The following is a 19,345-nucleotide window of genomic DNA, read 5'->3' on the forward strand; positions in this document are numbered from 1 at the left end:
TCTGTCCCAGAAATAATACAATGAAAAACATATATTAAAACTGTGCACTACAATTTTGCACAAATAATGCAATGTTTTTTTTTTCATTAACTCAAATTGCAACCTTAGGAGTGTGCCTGACTGATATCACCTAATTTAGACCGCAAATGAGTATTATTTGAATTACCTCAATGAATTTGCTCCTCAGTTTACTTAAAGTAACAGAGATGAAAAGCAGAGAAATATGACAATCAATACCTCACCTTTTTTCACCTCCAAAGCAGAATAAGACTTTCATTTCATAACTAATAGAGAAAAAATTAATCACAGCTACCTTTTTCACAGAATCGCCCAGTGAAGTGCAGTGGGCAGTCACACTGGAACGAGGTGGCCCCAGTAGGCAGAGAGAGAGGCTGACAAGTCCCTCCGTTAAGGCACAGTCCTTCCTGGCACACAGATGGCAATGCAGGGGAAATCTGAGAGGGTACACCAGGGTCAGGCAAGTGCGACACATCAGAAGAAACCACAGGGAGTGCTGTTGATAGATACATGGGGACAGAGATTCTGAAAGAAAAGAGACAACACATCAAAACAAAAAAAACCCCATGAGATCTAATTTTTGTTACTGTACTTAAGCTTCAATTTAGATTGGTTTGTTGTTTTTACATAGAAATTCAGACTGTACTTAAGAAAATATTAATACATAAGGAATTCCCAAATCTAGTCCCCATCCAGAAAACTAGCAAAAACACAGTGAAGGTGTTTTTTCCTGTGAGGGAGCAAGGAATAGCCTTTATGCAAGAAGCCCAGTTTTTATGTGCTCTCAAAATTAATTTTGGTGGATGTCAACAATAATTAAAAAATAAACACAGGCTTCACTTATTTAATAACTCATTATTTGAAGTTACCAAAATTTGTAAGGCAGTTCTGTAAGAGACTTCCATTCAAGTAGATGAAGCATGCAGAGCAGAAGGGAAAAAGCTTTAGTACAGAAAGACAGTATCTTTTAACTCACAGAAATATTGGGGAGAAAGGGGAAGGCGACAAAAAAGAGAGACTTTTTTGGTTTAATATCACATGTTTGTCAACTCTGTTTGAAAGAAGCCCATATACTGGCTCTTCCCATGCTCTTTCCTTTCTCTTTGGCACCTGCTCTTGTATCAGCTAAAACTTTTGCTTCACCATATTACAGAGCTGTGAGTGTGTCTTAAAAAGAAGCATTGGAAAGTGATGATGCACCAGTAGATTGCAACTGCAGAAACAAGATAGGTGGGGATGCATTCAGTGTGACATTGCATTCAGCACTCCATGCATCTGACTAGCTTCTTCTTAAGTCTAACTTCCAAAATTTTCATATATCCCATTTACATAAAAACTGATTATAATGATTTGCTTTTTTAAATCCATATTTCAGAAAGTACCAACAAACTTCATAATATCCTGAAAAAAACTCCACCCAATATAACACATCCCAGGTAAGTAAGTTGTCTGTTATTGTCACTATTAAAAATCTGCTTCTTTAAATTATCAATAAAGCAAAAAAAAAAGGATACATGCCCAGAGGCAGTTAGGAAAGAAAAGGAGGTGGACAGAATAGGGAGATAAATAATTCAGGACAAAGTAAATATCTAAGGGGACCCAAAGAAAGGCACAGTTAACTGAGAAAGGACTGGAGCCTGGGAAAGAACAAAAGGGACACAGGGCTTATGTGACAGTAAAGAGAAGATGAACAGAGCCATAATAGCAAGGAAAACATTAGAACATGATATTTAAGCAGGGATGCATCCAAAACACAAAATAGCCAAAATACACACACTGTGGTGCTTAGCAATGAGGATTTCAAGGCAGCTATCTACTTTATATGAGAGAAAAGCATCCAAAAATATGGCAGTCATCAAGGTGGCTGAAAATAAATCCTTAAAATATTTTTGAGGCAGAGGACTTGTAATAAAAGGTTTGAGACTTTTAGAAATTAGGTGACTTACTGTTTATTTCCATTTAGATGAATTGAATAATAACATTTATATTTATATAAATACAATTAAAACAACATAATTGCTGGATTTATAACAATACTTTTCTCCTAAGGGAAATAACTCTGTTGAGCCTCATGTAGGCTATTCCATTCAGAGCAGCATTAAGGGTGCATTAACATGTGTTATCTTCTACCAGCAAGCACAGCAAATCTTCTATTTGCTAGCACAGCAAATTAAAAATTCTTAGTCACCTGCTGGGATTACAATCTCTGATTAAAAGTAAATAAACCAAAAATCTTGATTTTGTCCCCAAGCATAACCTAAATGTTGTAGAAACTCTGAACTAGTAGGAGGTTTACATAAAGATTTAGACATTTACGGGAGAAATTTATTTGGAGCAATTACTGGTATGTCTTGATTTTTCTGTTACTCTTGAAAAAAACCCAAAAAAAAACCCTCCACAAAAACTAGATAAATTCTGGGGAATTAACACAGTATAAACTAAGCTCTTACTACTAGCTATTAGAGAGACCATTTTTCTAATGACAGATAATCCTATCTGACCACTGCAAAATTTACTCCTCTGAACCTGGTCACAGCTACTGTCAGGGGTAAAATGCTGAACAAGAGGGAGAGCTGTCTGACTGGCAGGTGCATTCTTGTCTCTGTTGAAAGCACTGATTTCCAGCTGTGGAAGTTTCACATCCCCTTTCTGATGGGAAGCTACTGTTTTTCTCTAAAATAGAATCACAGCAGTGTGCTTTAAATGAAATTTTATGAGTGCAAGTAATGCAGCCTTGCTTCATTTTTTGGTTGACATTCTAATCTGCAGAGGAGAAAGGAAAGCTACTTGGTAGGCTGATTTCTCCCCGGTTCATTTGCTAATTTTTCACAGGATGTCAGCCTTTGCAGTGTTGTTCTGGATGTTTTGCTTCTAGATGGTGCCTGACTGTGTTCGTGCCAGCACTGCTTCCAGGCACCCAGCAGCTCCCTGCCTTACCACAAAAGCGGGGAAGGGTTTGCTGGGGCTGGTTAGTGGGGCAAACATCTGCAGCTGCACTCACAAGCCATTCAGGCTGCTGCTGTGAATAAGCAATGACCTCGGCTCAATGAATTTTAACTGAAACACTATTTGAAAAAAGGGCTGGGAAGCACTTTAAGTAAAATAGTAATTGAGGTGTTGAAAGTTTTGACAAAGTGTAACAAAAATATATCAAGCAAAACTTGATTCACTGTTACTCTGCAACAAGGCGACAATTTTATATTTGTTTTTATTCTTTTCAATTTCCCAGCCTGTCATTGCCTCTCAGGTCAATAATGCACACAAAGATCTTCTAACTTGCTGCAAGCATCAACACATTGTTTTTAATCTTACAATGAGCTCAAAAAGCTGAGTTTTATAGGCCTGCAAATTTGTGCTTCACAGCTGTAAACTACGTGCACGTAAACTTGAAATGCTTGTCTAAACATAGATATTAGTGCAATTTGAAGTCTCGTTTATGATATGTTACATTGTTTGCCACCCATGAGAAGTATGATGAACTGAATGGCAGAAATATAGTACTTAGAGGTCATGTTCAATGTTATGTTATTAAACCAAAAGCACACATACCCAGACCAGCTGTGCTTCCATCTCCTACACACTCTCCTTTATCCAGTAAGAGCCTGAAACTATCAGTGTGTGAAGTTAGAGGCACTGCAGCTTAAAAGCTAACAAAACCTCTGGGATGCCCTGCTCTACACTGACCTGGCAGTGAGGGGCTCAGCCTCGACAGGGTTGAGCTGTGTGCTGCCAGTTCAGCCCCTGCACCAGGGCCAGGAGACTTGTTCAGCCTGAGGAAACGAAGACTCTGGGGAATCTGGTCAATTTGTAAAAATACCTGAGGGAGAAGGGAAGGGGAAAGAATGGAAGCAGATGCTTCTTGCTGGTGGCCAAGACACACAGCAATGGACACAAACTGAAATGTAAGAAATTCCACCTGAATTTAAGAGAGCTTTTTTATAATTTTTTTTTCAGGGTTATCTTTTTATATAATGGACTTCAAGCTGAGACCTGCAAAGAGAGCAGACTTTTCCCCCAAGCAATTCATTATCAGGCTGATGGCAGATGTGTCTACAGAAGCACTCTGACATTTCCCATGAAGCAGGTTGATGAGACAAGCAAAGGCATGGGAGTCCCCATGATACGATAACATCTCCACTGCCTATATCTTCTGGTACTTATGCACTTAACATTTTATTACTGGAGTAATGGATTTAGTCTTATCTGATATGAGTGGGATAAGGCAGTTTGTATTTTTATCTTGTCAATAAAGTAGTTTGTGCTGGGAAGCAGCTGCTTTTATTTGCAGTTTTCTTCAGTGTACATCTGCCATTTTTCTTAGGTGGTGACAGAATATTATTTTAAATGAATGTTTTAGAATTTGCAGCCGAAAGAAGGATTTTTCAAGAGCATTACCATGCATGGTATAATATAATTTCAAAGTTTATGAAACTGAAAACAACTGCACTTCATGGAAATGTTGGTTTAAACAGAATAAATACCTAGTACCTTGAATGTAGTTTGGCAGGAATTAATAAAGCCTTTTATAGGCTGTTTATTTCACTGTTCACAATCATGTCAAGCAGGGTACTTTAAATGGCATCTCACTGATTTCAATGAATCCACAGAGCAGTGTATCTGTGCACTTACCCTCCTGGAGACACCATTTACATCACTCAACACAGTAATTGGGAAAACAATTCAAGAGCTTACCAGATATGGATAGTTTATATTCTGCAGTTTACATGTGAATCTGATTTCCTCATTCATGACAATTTTTGTTTTAGTTGGAAGTGCTGGGGGTCAGTTTTCTGAATAGAGATGATATATTCTCAGGCATATCTCTTAAAAAATTAAATTTTCAGTGTATGTCAGACTGTGAGCCCAGCTTCCTCCTCCTACAAGCCACAACATTTGGTAGCAGAACTCAGTGATACTGTAGTTGCAGCTTTCCAGTAAAAATTCTCAACTGGAATAACATCATTATTTGCAACTGCTTTTGCACACACAGAATCTCATTTAATGGTGCAAACTCAGTAATGCAAAAAATATATTCAATATAGAATGCAGTCAAGGATGTGAGAATGAAATTAACAGATACAATGAAATTGATGAAAGCTCTGTTTACAAATATGAAGGAAAAATTTAAACCCCAGGATACATAGTGGGGCTACATATGAGAAGAAATGTCAGTTACAGACAGATTAAAGTGGAAAGAGGAAAAGGAAATACATGCACTGAGACATATTCCTGTTTTTTCCTTCAAAGTATATAGATGCCATGAACTTTGCAATGGATAAATAAGTTACTACAGCAACAATATGTTGAAAATTTAATAGAAAAAACCTTTCTAAACTAGACATTGAAGTGAGTGTTCCTTAGATGACACAAGAAAAACACCCTTAGTCCCCAAGTTTAGGACAATTGTTAAAACAATGGTTTTGCTAAAACTGAAGAACTGAATTTCTGTACCAAATCCAGTCATGTTTTAACTTGGCTTGCTTGAAGAAATAAGGGAGCATTAAATCTTCCAGTTGTTCACACTGATTTTTACTTAAGCATAAAAGATTACATGTGGCAATGATGCAAACATTAACTCAAAAAAAAAAAAAAGGAAAGAAGTCAAACTACTGAGCACTGAGTGGACCAGTGTGCAAATCTTACACTTTCTGAAGTTTAAACAAATCTCAAATCTGTGTGAACTTCAGCTTTTGCTTTTACATTTAGTCAATAATCACAGCTGGAAAACCTCTTACCATTTTCATCTTAGCTGCTACTTAGAAAAAGAGCACTTGAAGGCCTAAGCATGCATGTTTTTGTTCATTTCTGCAACTCCTTTTGTTTCGTGGAACTGGTGGTTTTGAAAGGAAATAAATACTTGCATTCTCTCTTTGAAGATTCTTTCAGCAGATGAAAAATGTTGTTTTTTTAATATGACACTGTACTTTTCCTTCTGAAAAGGCTCTGGAAAATTAGAATATAAGCATTCTGTTCCAGTCCTCAATGGCCAAGTAAATTCTACTGGATAAATTGAGTTCCTGTAAAAGAGATTTTATGACAACTATCTCAAAAATCACAATTCCATAATGGAGTCACTACTGTTTACCAAAGATTCTATCTAAGTTCAAGCAGTTCATCACCTCATTGATTCCACCAATAATTTAGACTCCAAAATGCGTGATCTACCAATGCAATATTATTGCACAATGTGTCTGTGAGGAATAAAGGAGGAGCGCTTCTAGATCCTGAATATGCAGCTGATTTCCTAAGCAATAATTCATTCAGGCAAGACTTCTGCATTGTAATTTTTGGGGCTATAGTAGCCAAACTGGTCTTTGCTCACAGTGAATATTCTCCAGAGGGGTAGTAGCCTGCATTGACAAGAAAAAACCTTTAAATGCTTCAAGAGATATTCTTAAAAAACAATTAACACAGTGGAAAAATACAAATCTGTACTCAGGTAAATATTCTAGACCAAGGCACGGGGAATGATATGTGAACACTTTTCCTTTATCCATTCAACTCAGTCAATACTGGTTCCATGCAGGACAGAACAGACAAAGATACTGCTTTGGGGACTTCTTACAGCACTTCTGGAAGGTGTTTTTAATTCCACCAAGCTAAGGACAGAACTGAAGTAAAAAATCTGATAAACCAGAAGAGTGCTCTCATCACTGATCTGAGGAATAAAAACAGATAGAAGGGATGTGCCAATACTGGATTGTCTTTTACAGTCTCATCTCAACTTCTTCTGGGAATATTTAGCAGATATTCTCTGAGACACATCTGTAAAATAGAGGCATTCTCAGATCCTAACAAGTGTGAGGAGGACTCTTAAGACAATCAAGATTCTGCCAGAAATGAATGGCAGGCAGGAAATTCAATTTACCCTGATTACATTAGAGATAAAGTGCAGTTTTGAGAGTACATACTTTGCTTTAAGAGGTCTCACATAAGAATAGTTTAGGCCTTTAAATTATTTTTACAGATGAACTGCCTTATTTCTTTTAGGATTAGTTTCCCCATGTGCTGAAAATAGTTCTCACCTGCTTAATAGAAATAGGGAAGGTCTTAATTTGTGGTTTTCACTGAGTTACAGTAGCAACTGTGGGTCTGTGTTCTGGATTCCTACTGAGAACAGTGTTGGTAATACAGAGATGTTTTAGTTGATGTCACACAGTGTTTGCACACAGTCATGGCCTTTCCTGCTCCTCACCCCACTGGACCAGTGAGCAGGCTGGGAGTGTACGGGAAGTTGAACCGGCACACAGCCTGCTCCTGACTGCCCAAAGGGACACCCCATCACAATCAGCTGTGTCTCAATCAGCATGTAAAGCTGGGTGAAGAAGAAGGAACATTTGGTTTGATGGCATTTGTCTTCCCAAGTCAATGTTGCAAGTGATGGAGCAGGGCTTTCCTGGAGATGGCTGAGCCTCCACCTGCCTGTGGGAAGTGGTGATTGAATGCCTGGTTTTGCTTTGCTTGTCCATGGCTTAGCTTTACCTGTTGAACTGTCTTTATCTCCACTCACAAGTTTTCCTACTCATACCTTTTGATACTCTCCCCCATCTCACCTGGGAGGGCTGAGCAAGTGGCTGAGTGGGGGTTAGTTGCCAGCTGAGGTTAAACCATGACATTTTATAAATATTAATTAGGATTCCTGGATAGAAAGCATTTTTCTATTCAAGGACTGTGTTACTGGAGAGAAATAGGAATTTTAAAAAGTATTCTGTATCACACACTATAGAAATTACCTTAAAAGCTGTCCTGAAAGCAAGATGAGAATGACATGTAGAAATTATTAGTACAGAAAGAGTTAAAAATGCAGAGTACTGTTATGTATCATCTAGTCTTTCTTCCAGATTTAATTTCTAATTATATCTTAATGCTGGAGAATGGCTGACATGCATAAACACGAACATAATTTATTCATCAGTAATTTGGCATTTAATTAAAATATTACTGCATTCTCATTGAGTGCATAAGAAAGACTGTTGTAAATATGACAGGTCAAAAAAACTCTGTAATATTAAATGAGGGAATAGAAAAACATAGTACTTGAAACATCCTAAACAGAATTTTACAAGGTACTTTACAAAATAAGGAACTAAAATAAATGACTTCATGTAATTTTTTTTTTTTTCTGGGAGGAAGAAATGATTTTATAATCAATAAAGTGCATGACAGATGAGAGAGTAAACAACAGCCCATAGTTAAACTGGGTATTGGGGTTTACTTAAGAACTGATGAGACTAGAGCTATTACCCTAGTTGTTTATCTCATGCACTCCCACGTGCCCTCAGTTCCCTCATGCCCTGTTATGTTCACTGGGTTTCCACTTTCACTTCTAGCAGGGAGGTTGCTGGTGGTCTGGGAAGCTTGAGTGGAAAGTCATGTTGATTCACACTGAGCTGCTGTCTGTAGTAATTGGTCTTGACTGTTGCCAGCCATGGTCCCTGTGCATCCCCTGGTATTCATCTCCAGGCACCTCTCTTATTTTTAGTACCCTCCCCCACTTCCAGGACCTTTCTTCCAGCCAGGAGGTTTATCTTCTTTCCTGGCCAGCCTTAAGTCATCTGGGACCTCAACTTTTAGCCAAAACTGATGACAAATAATGAGAGTGGCTGGTGAGCTCTTCCGTCACCTGTCTCAGTGCCCTTGGGTGAATTCCATCTGGCCCATCATACTTCAGAGTGTCTAAGTGGCTCAGCAGGTCACTAATTACTTCCTTCTGGATTACAGGGTGTCTATTCTGCCCCTACCAGCTCAGGCAGCTGGTTGCCCTGAGGATAACTGGTCTTTCTGTTAAAGACTGAGGTAAAGAAGGAGTTAAGTACCTCAGACTTTTTCTAGGTGACAATGTTACCCTCCAAGGAAATGGAGACTTTTTTTCCTTTTGCTACTAATGTATTTATGAAAATGCTTTTTATTACCTTTCACAGCAGTGGCCAGATTGAATTCTAGTGGAGCTTTTGCCTCTCTAATTTTCTCTCTACATGACCTAATGATATCCTTGTACTCTCTGTGAGTTGCCTGCCCTTTCTTCCAAAGGTCTTAAACGGTCTTTTTGTCCTAAGTTCCTGCAAAAGCTCCCTGTTCAGCCAGGCCACCCTTCTTCCCCACTGGCTCATCTCTTGGCACATGAGGTTAACCTCCTCTTTGTTATCAAAGAGGACTACTTTGTTATTAAATACTGTTTTCTAAGGGACTTTCTGAAATAGAGTACTGAAGATGGACCTAAAGTCCATCCTCTGTGAGTTCAAGGTAGAGATTTAGTTGATCTCCTACCTTACATCACGGGGAATTGAAAACTCTACCATTTCAGGATTGCCCCAGACGGCCTCTGACCACCAATAGTCTCTGCGCAGAAATACATTGTGAGATCAGCCTCCTAAATGATGCTTTTATCTCATGTCACTTTATTAACTGCAGGCTTCAGAGTCTGCTACTATTGTTTGGTCCAGGTGTTGACAAAGTGTACAACCACTCATATTGATTGAAGTAGCAGGTTTCTGTTTAAGAATTAAAAAGTTCAATTTTGGATATTCATATATGTGTACTTTTATCTGCTGGCTGCTATTGTTTACAATTTAATTTTTTTTTCCCCTACAGCAATATCATATTTTAGCATGTCCCAGTGTAAGATACATTGCTGGTAGATGACTTTCCCTTCTTGGAATGACTGTAAGGGTACACTAAACAATGTTATGTTCTTACTAGTGCGGTTGTCCTAAAGGAAGACTGTTAAATGCTGGTATAAGTAATATTTATCTTTCATGCAATTGGAAAACTATTTGAATTTTGCCCCAAATGTGTTTTTGTTACAAACACTCTGAATTTACTTGAGAGTGAACAAATACTCTAATTACACTGTTGAGAGCAGCAAGGAGAACTATCAATAACAAAGTAATTAAGAAGTTTGATACTTATGACCTTATGTTCAATCTCTTTTAGATTCCTAATTCTCCAAGGCATCAAAATGCTACCCAATATAGTTTCTTTCCTCCAAAAGATTTGAAGAAATTTCATCTGCAAATAAAACTCTGTGACAGAATTCACTTTGTCAAACATTATCTGCCTAAGAGATTTGAAACTTGACTGAGATGACCACCATGGTCTCCCCGTAGACAATCTATATGCAGAGAAGTATCTCCAGCTCATCACATTCTAAGAAAAGTAACCAGCTTTCTCCATCGACTAGAGAATGGTGCTAAATAAAACAACTGTGATGAGTGAGGAAAAATTCCTACTTCTGCTCACCATGTCACACTTAAAATTGGTGTTTTGATTATATAGCTGAAAAACATCCCATGGAAAACACTTCCTAAAAGCATTTCCCATAAATCATATGCTTCTACAGCAGAGAATGGAGCTTAGCTTACCTTTTTACAATCTAAAGTAATCTTTCTAACATTTTAAGCGGCTTAAGTTTGCAACGAGGGACTGAATGTAACAGAATGTGACTCTAACCTAGGAAAATCTTAAAACATGGAGAGATAGTAACAGGAAACATTATCAAGACTGAGAAGTTTTATTTTTAGTGTGAAGAACTGGAAGAAAAAATAACAGTCCACAAACAAGAAATAAGGAAACTCCAGATGCCTTTTCAGCAGATTTCTGTCTTTCCTTCCAACACGTGAGAAATATTCAAAATTGCACAGGAAATAAGAAGAAGTGCAGCAGAAGAACATGCCACTGTCTTGCATTAAACTATTCACTTTTGATTAAGATTATGAATAATTAAGGAATAGTTAAGGAGTTGACTTTCATGGATGTAGATTATTTGACAGAAAAATGTTATAAATGGATTACTCACATCTTCCCATCTTCTTATAAACCCAAAGGTTGTGAGAGGGCAAGATCACAGTGAGGTAGAAAACATAATGAACTAAAACTGTGTTATACTGAAATTATCAGGTGGTCATGTTGTTCCAGAGTAACATTGGAAATTTTAGATATTTTGCATCCATTGATCCTAACAGCTTTTGTTTATCTTAAAGACTACCTGAACCCAACTACTATGTCATTGATGAGTTGGGTACCCAGCTCTGACTTGGCAACAGGCAACACCACTTGTAAAAATAATTGTTCTTTCCAACTACAAAACAAGTCTCAAAACAAGAATAAAAAAAGAAACCTGAGGAAAATCTGGGAGATTATTCTCAATGGCAGAGAATACTTTTCATTTTTACCTTCAAACTGAGCTATATTTTTCAGCCATTCTTTCTTGAGTAACTTTAAGCCATGAAGGGCAGCTACATTTAAAGCACTGATATTAGTCATTTAAGAGGGTCATTGTATCAAAGCAGATCAGATTTAATAACATCAGCCAAATGCTCATCATTGTATCAACAAAACAACCTTATGAATGCAGTCAGGCAGTTAAAAGATGTAAGATGTATGTTTTGCTTACTTTCTTCATTAAAAAAAATAATATTTGCTTTCCTTGTGAAAAATTTAGACAACTCATTCAGTAATCAAGACTTAAAATATCTAAGCTATACAATTAAATTATGAAAATAAAATGTACCAAGGCAAGTAGATTGTGCTTTGTCATTTGCAAAGGGCTTAGAAGGTCTTAGGAGGTACAAATATACATTTTAATGTAAAAATAGTAATTTATTCAATTAATCCAACATGATAAAAATCTGTCAAAGGTTGCAAGGCTATATTCCCAAATTAGAGAATTTACCTTAGTCTGTTTATATTAGAAAGTTACTCTGAGGGGAAAAAGTTATTTATGGTAAATAAAACTAATCTCACTTGCAACCAGAACTATCTCATCTCTTAAGACTTCTGAATGCTGCCAAATTTCTTTCATATACTTTAATTCAGTCAAAAATACTTTATATCTTCTGGTTTATGAAATGGATTTTATAATTGATAAATGCTGGAAGCCAGTTACTGATGTCACACTTGTGTTTATAGTGCTCAGAAGAGATTTAATCATTTCCTATCATTTCCATTCCATACTTACTCAATTTTATAACATCAGTGAACTATGTTAGTCAGTTAGTTCTAAGAAATTAATGCATTTTCAATTGAGTAATGTAATTTGGCCTCCAGCCTTCATCCTTACAGATGTAAAAATTTCACATTTTATCTTGCTATTTAAATAGGATTTTTTTTGGCAGTAAAGGAATGCCAAGTCACTTTTTTTTTGTCAAGTAGGACTTTGTATGGGTTCTAGCAGTGCAGCATCATCTCCTATCTACCTCTTAATTTTAGCAGGGGTACACAGAGGGAAAATGAAGAAATCTGGCTTCAGAAAACTGGTAAGAAGCACAAATATCTCAAAAAATTTGTGCACTGCATAGAGACAGGTGTTTTCTTAAAATTAATTTTATTTGTGTTCATGTTTTCTTTTTGGCACTGTTGGCAATTTTAACAACGCATTGTTTTATGAGCTGAAAACCTTCCTTCTCTCCATACACAGATAAATTACCTTAGATTTCTGCTATTGCCAACCATTGCTTTATTGAAATTTCAGAGTTTCAAAAGAAATCTTTATACCTAATACTGTGTCTAGAAATTTGCCAAAGACTTTAGCAGTATGTGGGTAGGAACTGAATGAGAGGAAACAAATCCCAAATTTCTCTTTATATTATACACATAATTTTGAGCAAATTTTAAAAAATATACATGAAAATGTAAAAACACCTGCAGTTTAGCACAGATGAAGCAGCATTTCTCTGTTCTCTGAACATTTTACACATTAAAGAACTTGGTGTTCTGAGAGTCAGAATTTCTTTCTTTTTATAACTCTTCATTTAAAAGTTTATACATATATTCCCATTTCTTATGCTTCTGATTTCTACTTTTCATATGCCAGTGTATTTGAACGTAAAAAAAAGGGACTTTTCATTCTCACAAATATATCAAGGTCTGTCCTGAGTTTTAGGCTACATTTCTGAAGAATCTTTTCTTTAGCCAAGAGCTGCAATTTCACTTTTAAAGAAGGAAGGAGAAAAAAGGAAAGGATACAACAGGATTTAAAGCTGTTCTTTTTCTGAATAGTTATTTCAACCACGATCAATAGTGTTGGGGGTTTTTTAACTGTTCTCCTAGTGTTTTAAGGCTGCAGGGGGCACTGATGCACTGTTTATCTACAGTGCTGCAGAGCAAGAGTCAGACAGGATATGATTAAACAGTCCTGCAGGTTACAGATTGAGAAAAAAACATATAAACTATTTATAATCAATTTAGGTCTTGAGAAATTAGGCAATTGTAAAATATTTATATGAGTTTTGGAGGGAAATTCATGTTTCTTTTACTGGTTAATATATTTGTTTTTCTGCTGCAATCCAGTGGTTGTGGAGATAAGAATGTTTTCTTAACTTTACAACCAAGGTCCTTTGAAGGATGATATATCTTTCTAGTCTTGCATTACTTAATATTACAACCTTAAACAAACAATCCCTGTCCTGCACAGAAAATAAAATTTTGCTTAGCATCTCTCCAGAGAAGCCTGTTTATTCACTGTAGGTAATAACAACTTCATTTATTAATCAGCCAATATATATACTACCTGATTCACCAAATCACTTAGGTAAGGATTTATTGCAATTAGAAATAATTATGTTTGTAAAGAAATAATTGCATATTACTTCAGTTTATTTAATATTTTATGTTATAAAACCTTGGAGTGAGCGCATCTAAGATGCAGAGATTTCTTGATAATAAGAATGTAAGACAATTTATGACTCAGCAACACACATAAGAGATGCAGCCATGTCTCATCATGTGTTTTGCATTTATTCTTTACTGCCTATTTATTCTTTAATTCCTTTCTGCACATAATCAGTCTTATTTTTTTTTTAATGCAGGTTGTATTAGAGTTCAATTTCTTCTGTTCTTCTCAGGTCTTAGCACTTCCTGCATTTACAACTGTACTAAGGTATGGCTGCTTGGAGAACCCTTTCTAGAAGGACATGAAGTATAATCTTAACAAAGCAACAGGAAGAAGCCACCACTTCAATTGGTAGTTTGCACCAATTATCATCATTTATACCACAGCTATTTTGGGGGGTTATTATCAATTCAGACCTTCAGTTACAAATTTCAGCCATTGTTTCTAACGTGCTGGTCCCTGCAGAGCTAAAGAAACCTACTCTGCATCCTGTGCTTCTCTTTATTAAAGAAGGGTGCTACCTTTGTATACACCATAATCCACACAGTCACATTTCAGCAAAAAACTCGAGACACTGTATTATTAAACTATCTTTCTGCATCCCTTTTTATAAAAAATATCACCGATTTCTATGAGGGTTTTTGAATTATATCTTTCATATTTTATGGTTTTTAGGTTCTGCTGCATTGCACATCAGGACACAATGAAATACAGTACAACCAATATCACAATCAATAGTGTACACAGAAAGGAAATTGTTTTCCTCCTTTCTTGCTCACACACACAGAAATCACATTTATCATTTTGCTCCAGAAGCTTACATTGAGTTGCTTGTCTAATTAACTAAAAGTAACTCTTCAGGACATAGCTTTCATTTTGATTTTGAGAACATAAGGGACATCTTTAAAAAAACTGTTGTAAAATTTTTGATTCCTGATGAGTTTTTGACTTGAAACAAACTATTTTATAAAAAATACTCTGCCAAAGAGAAGTTCAAACAGTCTTTTTAATTATGGAAAATATAAAAAATAGAGGAATATTACTTGTGATGGATTTTGTTTTCTCTAAATTCACACCAAGTTATATGATGATGAGTGTTTCACTTTTAGCTTTGTTAAATGAGATTTTTCCAAACCCACAAATACTTTCTAAGTTACAGAGTCCATGATCTATTCACCAACACAGCGAAGGATATAGAATGGATACCAGCAGAATGCTGCCAGACAGAATAAAACTGAACTTCCAAACTTTTCTCTTGTCATTCTGGATGTTAGCAGTTGAAAGTAACTCTGAAGATTTCTTATTACTTCTGTACAAAATTTAAAAGTCAAAAAGAAAGTATTATACCAATTCAAGTTTGCAGTAGGCAAATTATTTCTTTGAGTGTGAATTTCATTCTCACCGATTCTCTCTAATATGCCTCTCTTCACAATGCAGCCTGGTACAATACCAGGAGCAACTGCAGCTCCATTATGAAGCACTTTCTGCACATAACTCGGAAGTCATGGAAACCTGCTCCAAAGTTTAATTATTTCTGAGTATATAACAAAACACTTCTCCATTTCCAGGTTTCTGTAATTGGAATGACAGCAAATGCTAGCACTAAAGTTAAGTGTGACTGTAATTCAATAGAGAAAGCATGCAAGATAATTTCTTTTTCCATTTGATTGTTTTTAGACAATTCATCATTTTATATACTTAGCTTTTCTTAACCACTGCTTATAATAGATGCAAGACTAGATATACAGGGAAATATTCTTAAAGCAAAATTTTGTCAAACTATACATGCACCGATCTTCAAAACCATATTTTAAATGGACAGAACAAAACTGAGTTCATTTTTTCTATTCTAAGAAAGTAGAAGAAAAGGATGTTATTATTCATATACCTGTCTGGCCCAAGTAATTATTTCAGAAAGCTACTGAACCCTACCAAATGATGTCTTGTGTCACTAAGATAACTTTCCTTAAGAATTAGGTAAAGTTTTCAAAGAGTATTTCTATGGCTATGACGCATGATATTATTAATACTGTGAAAAACATATGTAGCAAAATTTTAAGAACTTTGAAAAATGGCTTTATATTTAACTTCTGTGAATCTGCACAGGTTTTATGGGAAAGTTGGTATGTTCTCAACCTTTTTGTTTTAATTCTTGGAAATACCTTCTATTTTCACATTAATGATATTATTTTGTTTTAGGGGGAAGCTGTGCTGAAATCTAAAATGAAAAAGTTACATTAATTAATGAAAAAATATATAAAATATATCTAAAGATCATAAATCTTTAAAATATATTTTCTTGTGCTTTTCTATGCTTTTATACTTCAAAAGCTAATAATGTTCAAGCATAGTGCTTTTTTGGATGACAGAATTTCCAGGGAAGGATAGATATTCAAAACAATTTGGCAAAAGGAAATGAACACTGTTGATAACCTAGAACAACCCAAATGTTGTAGCAATTTGTAGCATTTCTGGAACTATGATCCTTGATGTAAAAACATTCTCCTTCACTGAAGCTAAAAATAGACAGCTGAAATCCTGCACCTCTCCAGCCATTAAATAACCACATAATCCGCAGGTAAGAAAGGCTGAAAGACTGCCATAAGGCTTTTAAACTATCTTAGCAGCCTTCTAATTCTGATCAGTCCTGACAGTGAGGAAGCTCCAGAGGTATGGAGGTATGGAGAATTCATCCATTGTGCTATCCTTTGGACTGTAATGCCTCCCAGAATTTCTCCATGCTGGTCCACTGAGCTCTGTCACATCCTTAACTCTCTTACCTCCTACGTAAGAACTTGTGATGACCCAGTGAACAGACATCTGACAGGCAATCTCTCTCACTTTCATGATTTGGGAATGTGCTTTGGACGGATGCAGAAGCTTTATACACCAAGCACACTTTGTGGGGCTTTGAATCTACTACTCAATGTAAATAGGCCATAGCAGACAAAGATTCTTGCTGTAACAGAAGTCTTAAACTCATATTTTTCTTTCCTAAAATAGTTAGAATTAGAGTCATAGAAGAATTTGGGTTGGAGGGGATGTTAAGGACCAGTTAGTGCCAGCTCTCCACTGTCATTGGCCAGGCCCTCCCACTAGACCAGGCAGCACAAAGTCTGATTAAACCTGGCCTTGAAAACTTCCAGAGATGGAACGGCTTCTCTGGGCAACCTGTTCTACTGCCTCACCACTCACAGAAAAGAATTTTTTCCTAACACCTAATCTAAATCTTCAGTTTAAAGCCAGCCCCTCTAATCACTACATACCCTAATAAGAAGTCCTTCCCCAGCCTTCTTGGAAGTACCCTTCAGGTACTGGAGGATCCAATAAGGTCTTCCCAGAGCCCTTCCTTCTCTGGGCTGAACACTCCCAACTCTCTAACCTGTTTTCATAGGACAGGTGCTCCAGCCCTCCGGTCAATATAGTGGCCTCCTCTGGATTTGCTGAAATGGGTCCATGTCGTTCTTGTGTTGGGCACCCCTGAGCTGGATGAAGTACTGTGAACAAATTCTACACTATGAACAAATTCTACACTTCTAAAACTCACCCACTGCGGTCCCTCCCATCCTCACCCATCCTGTGCTTCTGTGAATGTGTGATTTTGTGATGCATGAAGGGATCAGTTTATATGGAATGGTTTAGCATTTGAGGTGAAAGAAGCTTTATAAATTCCATTAATAAATTTAGTAGTCTAGAGTAAGAATCACCAGTAACTGGAGACATTAAATATTATATAAATGAACAAAAGAAGATCCAAAGGTGTGACTGGAGTGCAAAGGCACTCCATCAATGGAGCCTTTATTTTAGCACATTACATCGATACCTTATAAAATAATGAATTACACATGAGCAGTAGCAGAAAGACAATTTCATTAAAAAGCAGCTGTGAGTCTTGTTAACAAAAAATATTTCCTTTTTCACAGCTGTGTCAGAGTGTTTTCCAAAATATTTAACTGAGATATTACTTATTTTCAGTAACACACTGTCTTAGGTATTGTATGCATACATTGACATATATACTTGCAAGTTCATCCTCGATAAAAGTGAAAGGAAAAAATGCATGGTATCCTTTGATACTTGTCTTGTTTCCATGCAAGTACCTGGCAATTTCAGCAGAAATCACAGTCTCATATAAGTGTTCATTACAGACACACACTAATGGACAGTAACTGCCACCGAATTCTGTTGATAGAATTAAGAAACAATTTTCTCTTAGTATAATGCATATGCATAAATCTACAGAGGGATAATTAAGGTCAAGATAAACATCGGCAAGTACTATTAATAATCTAAAAATAGAGAGTTTTCATAAAAAAAGATTAAGAATAGTTTTGTGGTATGCTGGTGACTGACAATCTTTTCCAGAAACAAGCAGAGAAATGTAATGTTTGCAAACACACATTCTCTCACCTGCATATATTTGACACACAGATTTATCTAATATCTATCAGAAACAATTTTCATAGAATACTTCAAAAGATTGAGATAAAGGGCTTCTGTAACATTTTAGAGTGATTTTGAGTATTTATAACAGTAGGAAAGATTACATATGTCACTTCTTTCTTTCTTCCTTTTTTTTTTTTTTTTTTTAACACCGAAGTCTGTCACTGTACAGTCATTATCTAAACAGGAATGCCAGAAGAAGAAGAAAAGGTAACAGAAGAATAGAATTCATGTATGCACAGAGAGCAGATAGGAAATTGTACAGAGCAGGAAACTCACAAAGGAATAGAAAATATTGCAAGCAAATGCAAAACATGAAGGAAATCAAGAAGGGCAAATCAAGTAAAGGGATGAAAGCATATGAAAGCAACCCAGGCCCTGGAAAAGGAGTTAGAGGCAAACACAGGGAAAAGTTATTAGCGAGCAAAAGCAATAGATGAGAGAGGGAACACATAACAAAATAAATGCATAAAGAACATCAAATTCTTGTTATCACTCTCCTTGTTAGGATTGTGCAGAAATGTTATTAAAGCAATATCATGCATCATGCATGTGGTGAATTCAAATGAATGATATTTCTGAAACTTTAACTTCAGTTCTGTATTTCAGAAACATTTAGTTCAATCTCCATATTAATCATGTTAACCAGAAAAAATGCATAAAACCTCTTGAGGTAAGTAGTGTCAGTGTTCTTCATTTAATAATTTTCTTCTATAATGTTGATGGTCACTATATATTCTTCTTTGTCTTTCTTTTTTGTGTGTTTCAGAATTAAGCACGTAACTTTAAACTCTTGAGGAGAAGATAAAAACACAGGTAATGTAAGGAGTGAGATGTTGGGATGTAAGAATTTAACTGGTAGTCTCTCACATATAACAGAAGCTCAATGCTTTTTATAGGATCTTGCATTTATTAATAAACTAAGATGTAAGTGGACAGAAGAGCTTAAGCTTGAAACTCTATGATTTCTCTTTTGATTTTGAGCTAGCTTGCATGTTTGATTGACATTAAATTTTTCAGTTCAGGTGGATTCATACGAAGAAACTCTTCAAGCTGACCTGAGTCTTCTATGGACTCTTAGGATGTGCTCTAACACACAGCATGCATCAGCATAACCACTTTCCTTGGAAAGTGGAATGGTAACAGTAGGACTTTCACAACTGACTGAAAAATAACTTCCAGCAGATGAACTTTCCCCTATTTAAAGTATGCAGTTCATTCCGAAGACAGAAGCCAAACACCTTCAGATGCCTGGTGTCAGATGCTCCGAGTTGT

The 19,345-nt window shown here is 36.2% G+C and overlaps 1 protein-coding gene across 4 annotated transcripts in view; it reads right to left on the reverse strand.

Moving 5' to 3' along the window:
- EYS (eyes shut homolog) overlaps positions 1–19,345 on the reverse strand; it is a 789,226-nt gene that overhangs the window by 192,977 nt on the left and 576,904 nt on the right. For all 4 annotated transcript variants that reach the window (XM_038131819.1, XM_038131820.1, XM_038131818.1 and 1 more), the window contains one exon: positions 314–543. In XM_038131819.1, coding sequence (XP_037987747.1) covers positions 314–543 — 230 coding nt within the window. The remainder of the gene's footprint in view (positions 1–313; positions 544–19,345) is intronic.

Source organism: Motacilla alba, chromosome 3, assembly GCF_015832195.1.
Source record: "Motacilla alba alba isolate MOTALB_02 chromosome 3, Motacilla_alba_V1.0_pri, whole genome shotgun sequence".
NCBI lineage: Eukaryota > Metazoa > Chordata > Aves > Passeriformes > Motacillidae > Motacilla > Motacilla alba.